Below are 18746 nucleotides of genomic sequence, written 5' to 3'. Positions count from 1 at the left end.
AAGGGAGCCAGGGGAGCAGCGACTCAGACTCTGCTTAGGAACCCTTGAACCCAAGTCTAATTTAAAAAAAAAAAAATGACTGGGGGCTAGAGAGATGGCTTAGTGGTTAACACACTTACCTCCAAAGCCTAAGGACCCAGGTTTGATGCCCTAGGACCCATGTAAGCCAGATGCACAAGGTGGTGCATACATCTGGAGTTCGTTTGTACTGGCTCAGAGGCCCTGGCCTGCCCATTTTCTCTCTCAAATAAATAAATAAAATATATATTTTTTTAAAATGCATGATCATTTTTGCCCTTTTGCTCTTGGTGGGTAAGGTTTTCCTGGGAACAAGGTTTCTGGAAGGCTCTGGTGGGTTTTCTGGGAACAAGGCTTCTGGAAGTCAAGGCTCTGGCAGGCTATGACCTGTTGGAAACATCCTGGCAGCCAGGGGCTGGGTATAGCTGATTTGAACACTTCTCTCTTGCTCCCCCTAAAGACTGCGGCTCCTGTGGGGATGGGTGCCTTTCCGGGAGACTTTGCTCCTCGAGAGCACACAACATCTCCTCAGGGCTGTAGAGCCTTCTGTACAGAACAGGATCCTGCATCCACTGCATGCATGAGGTTCCCAACTTCCAAGTGAGCTGTCTTCTGGAGGAAACCTTTTTACTTGGAAACCATGTCATGGAGGACACCGGATGGCCCAGAGTCACGGAGTTGTTGCATTTAGTAGCACTGATCTGTAGACGTGGAGACTCGTTACAATTGACTCTAATAATTTTTTGTTTGTTTTATTTTTTTCAAAGTAGGGTCTTGCTCTAGTCTAGTACAAACGAACTCCAGATGTATGCACCACCTTGTGCATCTGGCTTACATGGGTCCTGGGGAATCAAACCTGGGTCCTTAGGCTTTGGAGGTAAGTGTGTTAACCACTAAGCCATCTCTCTAGCCCCCAGTCATTTTTTTTTTTTTAATTAGACTTGGGTTCAAGGGTTCCTAAGCAGAGTCTGAGTCCCTGCTCCCCTGGCTCCCTTCTCCTTTCCTCCCCTGGCATCTGATGACCTTCACATCAGCTTCTTTTTTTGTTTTTGTTTTTGTTTTTCAAAGTAGGGTCTCACTCTAGTCCAGGCTGACCTGGAATTCACTATGTAGTCTTAGGCTGGCCTTGAACTCCTGTTGATCCTGCTACCTCTGCCTCCTGAGTGCTGGGATTAAAGGTGTGCACCACCATGCCCGGCTGCCTCTAATATTTTATTTTATTTTATTTTTTGCCTCTAATATTTTAAAAAATACTTTTTATTTATTTATTTTCAAGGAGAGAGAAAGAGAAAGAAAAAAGGTAGAGACAATGGGCGCATCAGGGCCTCTGGCCACTGCAAACAATCTCCAAATGCAGTTGCCACTTTGTACATCTGGCTTTACATGGGCACTGGGGAACTAAACCCTGGCTGTTAGGCTTTGCATGCAAATGCCTTAACTGCTGAGCCATCTCTCCAGCCCCCTTGCTTTGTTTTTGAGACAGTCTGTCTACGTAGCCCAGACAGGCCTTGAACTCCTCTTCTGGCTCTGCCTCCTGTGCTGTGATTACAGATGTGCATCACATACCTGGCAATCTAGGAGCATCTGGAGGCATTGGCTTTGGCCACCTGGGGGCTTGTTTGAGCTGTTTCCCCTTCCAGCTGGCCTCATACTGGGTTGGGACTGAGGTGAATGAGTGTGAGATTGGGTCCTCCATGGTGGACACCCAGGTCAGTGTCCAGCCGAGAGCCAAGCCAAACTTCCTTGAGGGTGATTAAAAGGGACTTCTGTAAGAAGCAGGAGTGCAGGCCCAAGCTCTCTGCGTTGAATGGGAAGATGACCCAGATGTACACAGCGGAACCATTGCTCTACCCAGCCCATGGGGTGCTGGCCTATCCATCGCGCACTGGAAGAGAGAATGAGAGGCAGAGAGAAGAGGGGAGGGCAGTACCTGGAGAGACCCCTTCCCCAGGCCTCCCGTCACACCATTCCCACGCATGTCCCTGCCGTCCCCCCAGACCCATCACCCTCCACAGATTTCTCATCCCAATCTACAGACGCCTCAGGGCTGTGTTCCTCCTCTCTTCTGGACCTTCGATCTAGATGATCTTCCAACCTCCTCCTACCCATCAAGGGGTCTGCATAGGGGCTGACTGCAGATTAAACCCACACCACATCCTGGCAATTGTCACCTCCGTCTCTTCAACTCTTCCCTTGCCAAACCCTTCTGAAGAGCCCGCCCCCCCTCCCTCTCCCTCAATCTCTCTCTCTTTCTCTCTCTCTCTCTCACACACACACACACACACAGGTCCAACCAAAAACCGTAGAACCGTGGGTGACAAAGCATGAATTCCTCTCAAGGGAGGTTAATTGTTTCCATAATTGGCTGAGCTGGCCCTGGAGAGCCCCCTGTGTCTTAGAAGTTCCCAGTTGGGCCTGCGGAGCGCCGGATGGGCTTGCTTGGTGGTCAGTGAATGGCTGGGAAAGAAGCTAGAAACTACTGCATGGAAGTGAATTGGTTTCCAACGCCCAGGAGAGGTGTTAAGAGCCTTAGACAGACACATTAGGGTCCCGCAGCTGCCACATCTTTTTCTTGGCTCCCGCTGACCTCCCAGCACTTTCTGGTCCTGCCGCACCCCCAACCCTGCCCGGCCACCATTCAAACCCTGGGCCTACCTTGGCGAGGTTAAGCTTCCAGCCAGCCGGGGAACCTGTGAGAGTTTGGCAAAGGAAAATGTTGTTTAATGAGAGCGTTCCCATGTGTGCCGCCAGGTGGCGCCATTGACACAGGACCGTCCCAGGGCTGTCCGGAGGGGCCGGGAAAGGAAGTGGGTGGCCCCAGCGCGGGACTTGACAGCCTTGATGCCTTCTTCTTGGCACCTTCAGTGATTAGCTTCCTGGCCAGCACTTGTTTCTCCACAGCTAGGGCCGGGCTAGGCGCATGGTGGACTTGGGATAAATGTTGAAAACCGTGTTACCTTCCCCCCCCCCCCCAGACCTTCAGGGCTGTCCTTAGAGTGGCTTTGGGCTCCTTGCTTCTCCCTCTAACAGAGAGGCGAGCAGGGAAAGTTTATGTCCAAAAATGAAAGGTTGGATGGGGGTATCAGGCTCTCTAAATCCCCTTGGTGACCCCAAGTGGGTCATTCACTCTATTTTTTCCCCCCAATAAATCTGTAAATTGAGGGCCAGGGTAACAGCTCTGGCTCTCGAATCAGTTGGACCGTCAGCGTTCATAACTGCCAAGAGGGGTCCCCAGCACCCAAGCCCTGGCTGGCCACTGCTTCCTTGCTGTGAGGTCTCGGGCAGGGGGACAGTGCTTTCTGAGATTGGGTTTTCTAATCTGTAAATTAGGGGCAATGACAACCCCTCCCACACAAGGTTTCTGTGAGGACAGAAGTAGTCAATACAAGAAAAGCCTTTAAAACTATGTCTGATGTGAAAGAAACAGCCAAAAATATAGGGCAGCCTGAACTGAGAAGGGATCTGGAGGCGGGCCAGGCTGGGCTTCCTGCCCAGGGCAGGAACCTCCCATCAGCATGCCGGGTGATGGGCTCCAGATGGGCTTGCCTCTTTCCAGTGACAGAGAGCTACCCCCTCCAGGGAAAAGATGTGGACCACTGAGGGTCAGCTCAACTTGTGATTAATTCAGGGTCCTTTCATTGAGTCACGGCAGGCGACTCCACCTTGTCTTGTGCTGGCAAGATCGGACCAAGACCCTGGGCTGGTGGTCAGCTTAACACAGGGGGCCTATGTCACCCAATAGCTGGGTAGCTACACCAGGCAGGGCAGAAGGTTCCTCTCAACTGTAAACCAGGTGCTCCTAGGGCAGGGAAACTGCCTAATCCACTGTAGGGCATTTGAGGAGATGGAAGGAAGCAAGAGGGTACCCCTGAGAATCCAGGGGCTCAAGGAGTATGATGGCCTTTCTCAGTCATGGGGCAGTGCAGCATGCCACCCTTAGGCTCTCTCCTGCTGGCTGGCTCCTCTGGAGTCTTTGGGGGGAAGGAGGAAATCACCGCTTTTCCCTTCATGCTCCTGGAGAGATTGCTTAGCAGTTAAGGCCCATGCCCGCGAAACCTAAGGACACAGGTTCAATTCTCCAGGTCCCACGTAAGCCAGATGCACATGGTGGCACATGCATGTGGAGTTCGTTTGCAGTGGCTAGAGGCTCTGGCACACCCATTCTCTCTCGCCCTCTCTCTGTCTTAAATAAATCTTTAAATGTTCACAGGCTGGGCATGGTGGTGCACACTTTTAATCCCAGCACTCAGGAGGCAGATATAGGAGGATCATGGTGAGTTCGAGGCCACCCTGAGACTACCTAGTGAATTTCAGGTCAGCCTGGGCTACAGTGAGACCCTATCTCAAAAAAAAAAAAAAAAACCCAAATAAAATAAAATGAAATTAAAAAATAAAAAAAGCCAGGCATGGTGGTGCATGTCTTTAATCCCCAGTACTCAGGAGACAGAGGCAGGAGTATCGCAGTGAGTTCAAGGCCACCCTGAGACTGTAAGTAATGAATTCCAGGTCAGCCTGGGCTAGAGTGGGATCCTACCTTGAAGAAAACCAAAATAAATAAATGTCCACAGAACTAAACTAAGAACAGAGGCCAGTGACTGTGGTCCTAATTAGAAAGGTACTCTTAGTGCCCAGGAAGGCCCTGGGACCTCAGGGGGACACTTCACTTCCTCCTTCATGACTGTCCCTGAAGCCCTTCCTTCCTCCGCCCTGGCCAATTCACTCCCTGCCTCCATCCCCTCGCTCTGCGCACTCCTGTCGCTGGTCTAGGCTGCGGTGCTCGTTGGAAGTTACTTTATCCTCCCCGTGCCTCAGTGTCTCCATCTGTAAACTGGACACAGTCTGAGCACCTCCCTCACAAGCTGTCAGTGGGCTCTGCGCTGGAGGTGAAAAGAGCCCGAGGCGTGTTCAGCCCTGACAGCTGCCCTGAGCCACCCAGTCACTACTGAACGGCGCTGGGGTGGCTGCTGCCCCCTCTCGACATGGCTCTTCAGAGCTGAACTCTTGCTCTTCTGCATCCTTCTAGAAGGCCAGTGCCCAGGGCAACTCACGCCAAAGGGTGGATGGCGAGAAGAGTGGAAGGATGGCTGGCTGGACGCAAGCCAGTGGCTAAGAGGCGCTGTCCCCTGATCTCCCCTCCCAGGCGCCGGCAGGGTTGTGGAGCTGCCCTTGGCCATGGGGCCTGGTTTCATTTCTTTCCTCCGCTCCTTCTTCTACCTGAGAGGCCTTCAATGTGCTTGTTCACAGCTCCTGCCCAGGACACAGGGCAGGGACAGCTGAGGCAGCGAGCCCACTGGCGCCTGCTGTGGCCCCTGGGTGACAGGAGGCGGAACGTGGTGGTGACGGCAAGGTCCCCGAACGTGCCGTGGACTTGTTCCTGTCATGCTGGCTCCGGAGGCAGATCGGGGCCAGACCCGAGGTCCTGAAACTGCTGCTCGGGCCTGTCCCTGCCTCTCTCCAGGAGGCTATGGGGCTACTTGGTGGCTCCGGAACCTGACATTGACCCAGGACCCCCAGCCTCCCCTTTTGCGGCCGTAGCTCCGGGCCCCGAGGCACAGCCTCATCTGGCCCACCTGCAGTCCACACAGCCTGCCGAGTCCAGCCCGGAGCCTCTGGTGGGCTGGCACGGTGGGAGACAGCCCGCTTCGAGGCGAGCTGGAGGGAAAGACACTTGGCCTCATCTCCCGCGCAACCATCCGTCCATCCGTGCAAGCGCCAGCGCCGGCCGCGGAGCCAGCAGAGGTGAAGGCAGAGGTGAGAGTGAGCTCCTGGCGAGGTGGCAGCTCCCGCCGTTGACCGTGCCGGCTGAGCGTGGTGGGCTCTGAGACAGGCTGAGGCTTGTCCACTGGGGAGGCACAGCGATGGCCGCTTGAGTGGGCGGGGGGATGGCCAGGTGGCCCCTGGACAAGCAGGTAGGCGTTGTGTCAGGGGCGCAGGCTGTTGCGTTCCATCCAGCCTGGCGCTCAGCCACCTCCCGATGCCAAGTCACAAGGAGACTCACAGAGACACAGCAGACCAAGGCCTTTAAAATGTTCCCTCCGCGCACCGAGGTATTAACATGATGCCTGTCACCATGGCACCAAGGTGCTTATACAACCTGCACCCCCCACCCGCCCTCGGGAGCTGGGGAGCAGCGTGAAGCAGATTACCCGCGTCTCCCCGTGCCATGCGCGATCATGCATCACCTTGATGGATCAACAGTCAATACCACTGGGGTCCCGGCCCGCCCCTGCGCACTGCATCTTCCCCCCAGTTCATACGTCTTCCTCGCCCGGTGGGTGGCCCCGTGGCTGTTTCCTTGGCTCCAGCCGCCCTACTTCGGCATTCCTGTTCTGGCTCTGGCTGGTGGAGGAAAACCCCTTCAGGCTTTCATTGTTCGTGTGCAAAGTGATCGAGGGGAAAGTATTTGGGTAAGAGTGAAGTGGGTGACTCGGTGACACCTCCGGGAGCTGTAGGCATGTCAGTGGAGGAAGCAAGAGTGCAAGCGCCGCACAGCCTGGCCTCTGGATTCGCGGGGGGGGGGGGGGGTCCCCACAGACCCGCCCCGCCCTGGTCTGGTTACTTTACCTCCGCAGGCTGACGTTTCTCCTTTGTCCCATTGGACTAAGCAGGTCGCTTGGTAGGTTAGTGACACGATTAAGAAGGAAGCTCAGGGGCTGGAGAGATGGCTTAGCGGTTAAGCGCTTGCCTGTGAAGCCTAACGACCCTGGTTCGAGGCTCGATTCCCTAGGACCCACATTAGCCAGATGCACAAGGGGGCGCATGCGTCTGGAGTTCATTTTCAGCGGCTGGAGGCCCTGGCGCGCCCATTCTCTCTCTATCTGCCTCTTTCTCTCTCTGTCTGTCACTCTCAAATAAATAAAATAAACAAAAAAAATTTAAAAAAAAAAAAAAAAGAAGGAAGCTCAGAATGTTTGGGACAGAGCCTCTCTCCTGCCGCTTCCCCGCGTGCCTGGTCCTCACCCGCCCACGCCGTCCCGGCCACTTTGGATGCCAGCAGACACCGGGCTATTTCCCGTGCAGTCAGTCAGGCGGGGGTCAGGACCCCGCGACTGTGCCGGCACCTCTGGAAGGATGACAGGGGTTGTGACTGGGGAGCAGTTCCTGTGTCTCACCGTGAGAGGAGGGGGCAAGCTCAGATTCGCGAAACCCTCAGGAGCACTTGAGGCGGACCAAGTGTTCCCTGGGCCTCTGCAGGGCCTCACATGGACAATGTTGCCTTTTAGCTCCAAGAGGCACGGGGGCCCCCTCTGAGGCTGGGACTCATAGCTGGGCTTTGCCCTCTGGCCCCGCGGCCCGCCCCTCCTCTCCCCGCCTCTGGCCCTTGCCTTTGGTCCCGTCAGAAAAGCCCACTCCTTGTAGCACACAGGGGACATTCGAGTGCATGGGGCTGTGGTCATTTTCAGTGTTGCAGAAGTGAAATGCTAATCAGAGAAGCAGGGCCACTATTATCTCCTGGATAGGGCCAGCTCTGGAAGGTGCTAGGGAGGGCTGAAATCCACATGCCTTGGACCCGACGAGGCCTGGGTCCCCATTCCCATCCTGTGGCCTGGACACAGCGGCGTCCCAGGAGGCTCATCTGGAGGCCTCCCTTGGGCCGTTCTCGCTGTTTCAGAGGGAAGTCCGGGTGGGGACCGGGGGTTCCAATGGTGGCCTTGAGGAAACAGAAGAGCTACCGAGGAGGAACTTGTGGGGACAGAAAAGGGAACTGTGACCACCAGTGCAGGCCATCCCCCTGCAGGAACTGAAGAGGAAGGAGGCCCTTTGAGCACCCTGGACAAGAGGCTGCCTGCATGGAGAGCTGCCTTCTGCGGCGCTGGGCCCCGGCGGTCCCCCGGTGTCCCTCCAGCCTGTTCCTGGCCTTGCGGCTCCTGGGTTTGCTGTCAGTGTCCTGGGTCGTGCCACCGGCAGGTACGTCCCCCGCCCGCTGGGCTCGCTCACAGCAGAGGCTTTCATCCAGCTGGAGCAGCTGATGCCCTGGACCTGTCTCTGGGGATTGGCTGGCTGCTGTTTGAACACTGTAGACTTCACAGGAGACACCTTGATGGAGCGAGAAGATGCTTAGCTAATGTTTTGCCAAGGTGGCTTTTGAAGGAGTGGGGGGCATTACTGTTCCCTTGCTGCAGTGTTTACAACACCTCCCCCACTCAGCACACAGCAGAGCCTGGCCGGCTGGTCTTTAAACAGAGAGAGTGGGCATTGTAGGGTAAGGTCAGGGGCAGGGTCTATGGAAGGAAGAGCTGTGTGTCCAAGGAATCTTTATTTGCTTATTTGAGTGTGTGAGAGAGACAGAGAGAGAGAGAGAGAGAGAGAGAGAGAGGGAGGGGGAGAGAATGGGCATTGCAGGGCCTCTAGCCATTGCAAATGAGCTCCAGATGTATGTGCCACCTTGTACATCTGGCTTACATGGGCTCTGGGGAATCAAACCTGGGTCCTTCAGCCTCACAGGCAAGTGCCTTAACTGCTAAGCCATCTCTTCAGCCCCAAGGAATCCCAATCTCTCTCTCTCCATTTATATTTATGCGCATGTGTGTGCACGTGTGTTCACAGAGTATGTGCAGTGTGTTGCGTGCACCCCACGTGCACACATGCAGAGGCCAGAGAACACTGGGTGTCCTCCATTGCTCATCAGTGTGCTTCCTTGAAACGAAGTCTCTCCCTGAACCTGCAGCTGCCACATTTGGTCAGAGCAACTGGCCAGTGAGGCCCAGCATCTCTCTGACCTTCGTTCACCACAGGACTGGGGCTACAGAGGTGCATGCCCACACTCAGCTTTTTATGTGGGTGCCAGGAAGTGAACTCAGGGCCAGTCACGCCCTCGGGCTTGCGTGGCAAGTACTCTTACCCATTAAGCCATCTCTCAGTCTCCTTCCGGGGCATCTTAAATGGTTGCTGTGCAGAGATACCATGTTATGCCTGCCAAGTGGCAGGGGTGCCTTGGCTCCTGTTGCTGGTGTTGGTTAGTCAGGGAGAGAAAGAGAGGTCGGTGGCCAGTTACCCAGGGCTCGCTAGGGCACGAAACTTTCACTGACTCGAGACGGCCACCCATACCTGTGGAAAGAAAGCGCCAGGATGAGCATGACACGTGTCTTGCCACCAGCGGTGTCTCCTCGGGGCCAGTTCCAGTGTCCTTACTGGCTGTAGGCTGCCTCAGAAGCTGGGAGGCTGCGGGGTGGGGGAGAGTTTGCCCAGGCCAGTGTACCTGCAGGAGTGTCCCCTCGGGACAGCCAGCGCCACAGCCCTCCACGCTGCCCCCTGGCACTGCTGGGTGCATTGGGCCTGTTTCTCTCTGTGGCTTCTCAGCCAGGACAGCAGTTGGCTCATTGCTGACCAGCCTCCACCCCTCTTGAGGCTTTGTGCTTTTCCTTCTCTTCCATTGACTTTTTTTTTTCCTGGTTTTTCAAGGTAGGGTCTCACTCTAGCCCGGGCTGGAATTCACTATGTAGCCTCAGGGTGGCCTCGAACTCACGGCAGTCCTCCTACCTCTGCCTCCTGAGCGCTGGGATTAAAGGCGTGCGCCACCACGCCTGGCTCACTTTGACTTTGACGAGACTGTCAGGAGCTTCTCCCACCCCATTCTGTCACCGACATACTTTCCCTGATGTCCGGAAACAGCAATTATTCTGATGGTCGTGAATTAGCATTTACTGAGCCCTCACATGAACATCCACTGTCCATCCTTCTGACAGGGAGACAGAGGCTCAGGGAGACCCGTGAACCTGTCAGGAGAAAGGAGAGGCCAGGTTCAGGGCCACGCCAGCCTCACCTACCACGAAAACCCTGTCTAGTAGATGCTGGGGCTCCCATTACCATTCTTCGCAAAGAACTCGCCCCCACACAGGAAAATCTACCCTGGGGAGGCCAGAGCTGACCTGTGCGGCATATCTAGCAGGCTGGGGTACAGGTCCTGTGATATGTCTCCTTTAATTCTGTGTACCCCACACTGCCCACCCTGGGCTGGTGTCAAGATGGCAGAACAGTGCGACATGGCATGTTGCCAACAATGTGTTTGAACTCCTACGTAAGCCAGGCACTGTGGTTTATGACTGTAATCCTAGGTGGCAAGAAGTTTGCTGTGAGTTCTAGACCAGCCTGGGCTACAAGAATCTGGCCCCTGAATGAGTCCCACTTAGTCCTTTAAACTTAATTTCCCCCCAGTTTTCATCACTTCTGCATGGCTCCTCTTCCGGAGAGACTCCAGCACACCCAGTACTGTTAGAAGAGTCAGCTGAGGTACTGAGAAAACCTATTCTGTAAGAGGTCCACTTACAAACCAAAACAGAGTTGTTGTTTTTTTTTCTTTTTTTTTCCCTGTCCTGTATTGCAACAAGTGCTGTGCCAAAGAGAAACTCTTCTTGCTCTTTCACAAGAGGGGAAAGCCCCCCTTCCCCCAGCACGCTCACCCCCCCCCCCGTCCTGCCCATGCAGCTCCCTTATCTATTTGCAGTTTCTGCCTCTTCCCCGTTCCTGTTTCAGGTTTTCTTTTTGTTTTCGGTTTTGGCTTCAGATTGATGGCAATCCTCCTGCCTCAGCCTCCTGAGTGTTAGGGTTATGGATGCGTACTATCCATGCCTGCCCTGCTCTCCCTGAGACAAGGTCTCACTAGAAAGCCCAGACAGCACTTGAATTTGTTACAAAGCCCGGGCTGGCCTAGAACCTATTGTGTAGCCCAGGCCAGCCTTGAATGCTCTCTGTAGTCTAAGCTGACCTCCAACTCTCAATCCTCCTGCCTCAGCCTATCAAGTGCTGAGCTCACTGCCTTCTCTCTTTTTTAATTAATTAATTAATTAATTTGTTTGTTTGAGAGTGACAGACACAGAGAGAAAGACAGATAGAGGGAGAGAGAGAGAATGGGCGCACCAGGGCTTGCAGCCTCTGCAAACGAACTCCAGACGCGTGCGCCCCCTTGTGCATCTGGCTAACGTGGGACCTGGGGAACCGAGCCTCGAACCAGGGTCCTTAGGCTTCATAGGCAAGCGCTTAACTGCTAAGCCATCTCCCCAGCCCTCACTGCCTTCTCTTGATGTCTACATGACCTCGGGTAATTTACTTGGACAAATGTCAGGCTCTTTTCTCTTTTGGCCTTTCTAGAACTCTGGGCTGTATTTATTTATTCCTCAAATACCCATTGAAGAGGAAGGGGACTGTTAGATACTCCCAAGCCAAGGGTCTCTAGGCACCAGAGGCAACAAGCCCCAGGCCCCACTGTGGGCCCTGTGGAAACCACTTGGCCCAGGGATCAGGACCCAGGTAGCATTCATCTGTGCTTCTGACACTGTCCGCTCAGGCCTCAGAAGCCACCACTCCCTTTGTTATCCAAAACATGAAGAGATGCTCTGCCTTTTGCAGGCCAAGGCTTTCTGCCTCCGTTCCTGCCCTTCCAGCCTCAGTCACCACTGGCCTGTGCCTTTCATCTTTGTTTAATCCCCATAAAGCGCTTGGGAGGCCGAGGCCTGCAGAGGAGGCCGTGCGGGGCTGGAAGTGGGCCGGGGAGACTGCTGCAAAGGCGGCCTGCTGGGAGGGGCCGGGGCTGAGCCGGCGGAGGACGGGGGTGAGCCGGGGGACGGGCACGGCCTGAATGAAGGCCGGGAGGCCGGGAGGCAGAGGTGGGGGAAGGAACAGTGAGAGGTTCTGTTTGATTGGAGAGGCGAGTGTCTCCAAAAGCAGTGGGATATGAGACCATTTGCAGCAGATGATAAATGCCCGTCAGGTGGAGGTTCAGCAGCCATCCCGACAGGTCCTATCCTCGCTGCTCTCTTTCATTGTAACCGTGGGATGTAAAACACACGCTGAAAAGTACAGAGCTGAATAACAAATGCTACAAAACAGAGGCCTGCGTGGCTAATATACGGGTCAAGAAAGAGAACAATCCAGAACCTTCTTCCAAAGACAGCCCCTTTCCTTTCAGAGGTTGTCACTATGAGACTTGGCTTGAGGGTGCTGGGTAAACCTGGGCCTGTCTCCGTATAGTTTTGTCATTCAGTACTGTACCACTGAGCTACACTCCGAGCCTACTTTGCCCTCATCTGAGCTTGGCAGAATCGGAATGCTACTGTGTATATTCCTTTGTGTGTGCGTGTGCATGTCTAAATGCATGTGGACACATGTGTGTATGGATGCACATGAGTGTGCATGTGTCGGCCAGACGTGGACATTGGGTGTTTCTCCATTGCTGCTTTTTTTTTTTTTTAATTTTTATTTATTTATTTGAGAGCGACAGACACAGGGAGAAAGACAGATAGAGGGAGAGAGAGAGAATGGGCGCGCCAGGGCTTCCAGCCTCTGCAAACGAACTCCAGACGCGTGCGCCCCCTTGTGCATCTGGCTAACGTGGGACCTGGGGAACTGAGCCTCGAACCGGGGTCCTTAGGCTTCACAGGCAAGCGCTTAACCGCTAAGCCATCTCTCCAGCCCTCTCCATTGCTGCTTTTTAAAATTTATTTTTATTTTTAATTTTTATGAGAGACAGAGTAAGAGAAGGAGAGAGAGAACTGGCACACGAGGGCCTCCATCCACTGCCATTGAGCCCCAGCCGTGTGAGCCTGGGCAGCCTTGTGTGCCTGCGTCACCCTGAGCATCTGGCTGACGTGGGATCTGGAGAGTCGAACATGGGTCCCTGGGCTGCTCAGACAAGCGCCTTAACCGCTGAGCCATCTCTCCAGCCCTCACTCTCTGCTTTACTGAGGCAGGGCCTCTCACTTGAGCCCAGAGCTCACCAACACCTAGCCTCGTGAGCCCGCCCTGGGTTCCCGGCCTCCATCTCCAGCTCACTGGATTGCAGGAGGCCGCCCTGCTCACTCAGCACTGAGATGGGGCTGGGATCGGAATTCTGGTCCTCTCGTTTGTAAGCAAGCACTTTATCCACAGCCATCTCCCCAGGCCCCTGTGCGTATTCTTCCCCCTCTCCCCAAGGTAGAGTCTCCTTTTAGCCCAGGCCGGCCTGCAATTCCCTATGGAGTCTCAGGCTGACCTTCAACTCACAGTGGGTAATCTTCCTACCTCCACCCACTGAGTGCTAGGATTAAAGGCATACACAACCATGCCCAGCATGGTTTCTTTTTAAAAATATATATTTTTGACTTCCGGTTAAGATGGCGGCGTAGGTACCACGCCAAAATAGCCTGGGGGGGGAAGACCAAAAAAAACTCAGCAAAATACACACTTTTACTAAAAAGTGAGGTGTATAGGAAGTTGAGGCGGCAGCGGAGAAGTGGAAGAGTTATAGAGCATCCGGAGCCTGCACAGGCGGGAACAGCGGCCCGGGGCGGCTCAGCTACCCGCCGCAACCGCGGAGCGGCAGAAAACCGCCGGACTCTTGGCTCGAGCCGCAGGACAAGCCAGGTGCGGGAATTTCCCCTCACACCGCGCTCTCCGCAACTCGGGAAACGTGAGGGGAGAGTGGCAGTGAGCAACGGAGGGAGGAGCAGACCGCGAGGTAAAAGCACACGATACAACCAGAACAGCCGCGGCTCCCTCCCCTCCCCTGCCGCCTGAACCCAGCTCCAGCGAACACAGCAGCGGCCCGGGACCCGGCCACGCCAACTTGGGCTGACGGCGGGACCCAAGCAGGAGCAGAATTTGGCAGCAACTTCAGCGGCTCCAGCACCGGTACCAGTGGCCCCAGCAGCAGCGGACCCAGGAGAGCAGCGGCTTCGGGGTGAGCAGCAGCGGTGGACACGACAACGGCAGCTTCAGCAGTGGTGGGGGCTCCGGCGGTGACATCTACAACAGCTGCAGAGGCGGCGGCAGCGACTCAGTTTGCCCCGTAGGAAAAGCAAGTGCCCAGCTCCAGAAATCAGAACAGCAACCCGACGACCCAGGCAGCAACTTGACTGAGACCACAATCACCCAAGGTAACTGGGATTGCACCAGGGAAGGGTCTCACCTGGTCACAAGCTGACTTGGATACCTCAACAGACCAGAAATCTAAACCTCTTTGTTGATAGAGGATCTGGTCATTATAATAACTACTCTTGCATACATACTCGGGGCTGTTTTTGATGGAATGGGTACAGTGTTTAGCTAAATTTTAGAATCTACCAGTATATTATTCCACTCAGCCTGCTTGAATACTCCTATAGCAGGGAAACTCAACCCCTAAGAACATCTTTGTAGATACTCTGAGAGTCTTAAGAGCCACACCTAATACCTTAAGGTCCTACCCTGAAAATATTTTACACCAAATCAATTGATACAGCTAAGAATACACAGCTAGCTAGAAAATCCAAGCATTAACTTAATCCAAGATGCAAAAATATATACATTATAACACAAGAAACACTAAAAAGCAAGACGATATAAATCTACCTAAAAGTATTAATGCATCAGAAATGTCCTCCAGTGAGAAAGAGTTAGAGGAAATGCCTGAGAAAGAGTTCAAAAGAATAATTATAAATATGTTCAAAGAGGTCAAAGAACACATGAAAACAATCAAAGAAGAAATCAAAGAGGAAATCAAAGAGGAAATCAAAGGAATCAAAGAAGAGGCAGGACACCAATTTAATGAAATAAAGAAGGCAATACAAGACATAAATAGAGAAATAGAAATAATAAAGAAAAACCAGTCAGAATTACTAGCAATGAAGAACACAGTTAATGAAATAAAAAACTCTGTAGAAAATCTCACCAGTAGGATGGATGAGGGAGAGGACAGAATATCTAAGCTAGAAGATCAGGTGGCAGACCTAATGCAGTCCAACAAAGAGAAAAACAAACTTATAGAAAAGTATGAGTGGGAATTTCAAGATATTCGGGACACTATGAAAAGATCCAATATAAGAATTCAGGGCATAGTAGAAGGAGAAGAATTCCACTCCAGAGGCATAGTAGGCATCTTCAACAAAATCATAGAGGAAAATTTTCCCCAAATTGGGAAAGAGGTGCCAATACAGATACAGGAAGCCTTTAGAACCCCAGCCAGACAAAACCCAGAAAGAAACTCTCCTCGCCACATTATACTCAAACTTCCAAACACACAAACCAAAGAAAAAATATTGAAAGCAGTTAGAGAGAAAAATCAAGTTACCTACAAAAGCAAGCCCATCAGGATTACAGCAGATTATTCAACACAAACTTTTAAAGCCAGAAGGGCCTGGAGGGATATATTCCAAGTTCTGAAAGATAACAACTGTCAACCAAGGTTACTTTATCCTGCAAAGTTATCCATCCAAATAGATGGAGAAATAAAGACATTCCATGACAAAAGCAGGTTAAAGGAATATCTGAAGACAAAACCAGCTCTACAGAAAATACTTGATAGAATCCTCCATGCTGAACAAAAGGAAAAGCACACATATAAGGAACCTAGAAAAAACCAGCCATACTCAAATACCAGTTAACAGAAGAGAGCACAGGTAGAACCAGTAACACACACACACACACACAAAAATGGCAAACATAAATACACACATTTCAATAATATCTCTTAATATCAACGGTCTCAATGCCCCAACGAAAAGACATAGATTTGCAGACTGGGTTAAAAAGCAGGATCCTACAATTTGTTGTCTTCAAGAAACTCACCTTTCTACAAAGGATAGACATTATCTTAGGGTGAAAGGTTGGAAGACGGTGTTTCAAGCAAATGGGCCTAGAAAACAAGCAGGGGTTGCTATCCTAATATCAGACAGGGTGGACTTTAGTCCAAAGTTGGTCAAAAAAGATAAGGAAGGTCACTTTATATTGATTAAGGGCACACTCCAACAGGAGGACATTACAATCCTAAACATATATGCACCTAACATGGGGGCTCCCAAATTCGTCAAACAAACACTATTAGAACTAAGGTCACAGATAACACCAAACACGGTGGTGGTGGGTGACTTTAACACCCCACTCTCATCAATTGACAGGTCATCCAGGGAAAGAATAAACAGAGAGGCATCTGGACTAAATGAGGTCATAGAAGATATGGACCTAACAGATATATACAGGACATTTCATCCAAAGGCTGCAGAATATACATTCTTTTCAGCAGCACATGGAACATTCTCTAAAATAGACCATATATTAGGACACAAAGCAAATCTTAACAAATTCAGGAAAATTGAAATAATTCCTTGCATTCTATCTGACCACAATGGAATTAAACTACAAATCAGTAGCAAGAAAGGCTATAGAGCATACACAAAATCATGGAAGCTAAACAATACACTACTAAATGATGAGTGGGTCAATGAAGAAATCAAAAAGGAAATCAAAAAATTTATAGAGTCAAATGATAATGAGAACACAACATACCAAAATCTCTGGGACACAATGAAGGCAGTTCTAAGAGGTAAATTTATAGCCTTAAGTGCCTATATTAAGAAATTAGAAAGGTCGCAAGTAAACGACCTAATGCTTCGTCTTAAAGCCTTGGAAAAAGAAGAACAAGGCAAACCAAAAAGTAGTAGACGGGAAGAAATAATAAAGATTAGGGCAGAAATTAATGAAATAGAAACAAAAAGAACAATCCAAAGAATTAATGAAACAAAGAGTTGGTTCTTTGAAAGGATAAACAAGATTGATAAACCCTTAGCAAATCTGACCAAAAGAAAGAGAGAAGAGACACAAATTAATAAAATCAGAGATGAACAAGGTAACATCACAACAGATTCCAGAGAAATTCAAAAAATTATAGGGACATACTATAAAAGCATATACTCCACCAAGTATGAAAATCTGAAAGAAATGGATGATTTCCTTGATCTATATGACCTACCTAAATTAAATCAAAATGAGATTAATCACTTAAATAGACCTATAACAAACATGGAGATCCGAGCAGTTATCAATAATCTCCCAACTAAAAAAAGCCCAGGCCCAGATGGATTCACTGCTGAATTTTACCAGACTTTTAAGGAAGAGCTAACACCATTGCTTCTTAAGCTTTTCCAGGAAATAGAAAAAGAAGGAATCCTACCAAACTCCTTCTATGAGGCCAGCATCACCCTGATACCAAAACCAGGCAAAGATAGAACAAAAAAAGAAAATTACAGACCAATCTCCCTCATGAACATAGATGCAAAAATTCTCAACAAAATATTGGCAAACAGAATACAAGAGTATATCAAAAAGATCATTCACCCTGACCAAGTAGGCTTTATCCCAGAGATGCAGGGATGGTTCAACATACGCAAATCTATAAATGTAATACATTACATAAATGGGTTGAAGGACAAAAATCACATGATCATCTCATTAGATGCAGAGAAAGCATTTGACAAAATCCAACATCCCTTCATGATAAAAGTCCTACAGAGACTGGGAATAGAAGGAACATATCTCAATATAATAAAGGCTATTTATGACAAGCCAACAGCCAACATATTACTAAATGGGGAAAAACTGGAAGCTTTTCCACTAAAATCAGGAACAAGACAAGGGTGTCCACTGTCTCCACTTCTATTTAATATAGTTTTGGAAGTCTTAGCCATAGCAATAAGGCAAGAGACACACATAAAAGGGATACAAATTGGAAAGGAAGAAATCAAGCTATCATTATTTGCAGATGACATGATTCTATACATAAAGGACCCTAAAGACTCTACTAGCAAGCTGTTAGAGCTAATCAAAACCTACAGCAATGTAGCAGGATACAAAATAAATACACAGAAATCAGTAGCCTTCATATATGCTAACAACAAACACACAGAGGATGAAATCAGAGAATCACTCCCATTCACAATTGCATCAAAAAAAATAAAATACCTTGGAATAAACCTAACTAAGGAAGTAAAGAATCTATACAATGAGAACTTTAAGACACTCAAGCGAGAAATTGCAGAAGACACTAGAAAGTGGAGAAACATCCCTTGTTCCTGGCTTGGAAGAATCAATATAGTGAAAATGGCAATCTTACCTAAAGCAATCTACACATTTAATGCAATCCCTATCAAAATTCCAAAGGCTTTCTTCATGGAAATAGAAAAAACAATCCAAAAATTCATTTGGAATCATAAAAAACCTCGAATATCTAAAATAATACTGAGCAACAAAAAAGAGGCTGGTGGTATCACCATACCTGATTTTAACCTATACTACAGAGCCATAGTAACAAAAACAGCATGGTACTGGCACAAAAACAGACATGTAGATCAGTGGAACAGAATAGAGGACCCAGATGTAAGCCCAAGTAGCTATAGCCACCTGATATTCGATAAAAATGCCAAAAATACTCATTGGAGAAGAGACAGCCTCTTCAGCAAATGGTGTTTTGAAAACTGGATAAATATCTGCAGAAGGATGAAAATAGATTCTTCTCTCTCGCCATGCACAAGAATTAAGTCCAAATGGATTAAAGACCTTAACATCAGACCGGAAACTTTGAAACTGCTAGAGGAAAAAGTTGGGGAAACCCTCCAACATATTGGTCTTGGCAAAGACTTTCTAAATACAACCCCAATTGCTCAGGCAATAAAACCACAGATTAACCACTGGGACCTAATGAAATTACAAAGATTTTGCACCGCAAAGGACACAGTGAAAAAAGCAAAGAGGCAACCTACAGAATGGGAAAAAATCTTCGCCAGCTATATATCTGATAAAGGATTAATATCTAGGATATACAAAGAACTCAAAAAGATATCTAATAAGGAATCAAACAGGCCAATCAAAAAATGGGCTAAGGAGCTAAATAGAGAGTTCTCAAAGGAAGAAATACGAATGGCATATAAGCACCTAAAAAAATGTTCTACGTCACTAGTCATCAGGGAAATGCAGATTAAAACTACATTGAGATTCCATCTCAC

General features: G+C 50.0%; 1 protein-coding gene across 2 annotated transcripts in view; it reads left to right on the top strand.

The window, feature by feature from the left end:
• The first annotated feature begins 7805 nt into the window (after positions 1–7805).
• Positions 7806–18746, top strand: part of Nfam1 (NFAT activating protein with ITAM motif 1) — a 54381-nt gene continuing 43440 nt past the window's right edge. For both annotated transcript variants that reach the window (XM_045153229.1, XM_045153228.1), the window contains exon 1: positions 7806–7926. In XM_045153229.1, the coding sequence (XP_045009164.1) occupies positions 7809–7926 (118 nt within the window). In that variant the 5' untranslated portion in view covers positions 7806–7808. The remainder of the gene's footprint in view (positions 7927–18746) is intronic.

The sequence above is a fragment of the Jaculus jaculus genome, chromosome 6 (genome assembly GCF_020740685.1).
Source record: "Jaculus jaculus isolate mJacJac1 chromosome 6, mJacJac1.mat.Y.cur, whole genome shotgun sequence".
Classification (NCBI taxonomy): Eukaryota; Metazoa; Chordata; class Mammalia; order Rodentia; family Dipodidae; genus Jaculus; species Jaculus jaculus.
The sequence above is the reverse complement of the archived record's forward strand: the minus strand, read 5'-3'. Positions and strand labels throughout refer to the sequence as shown.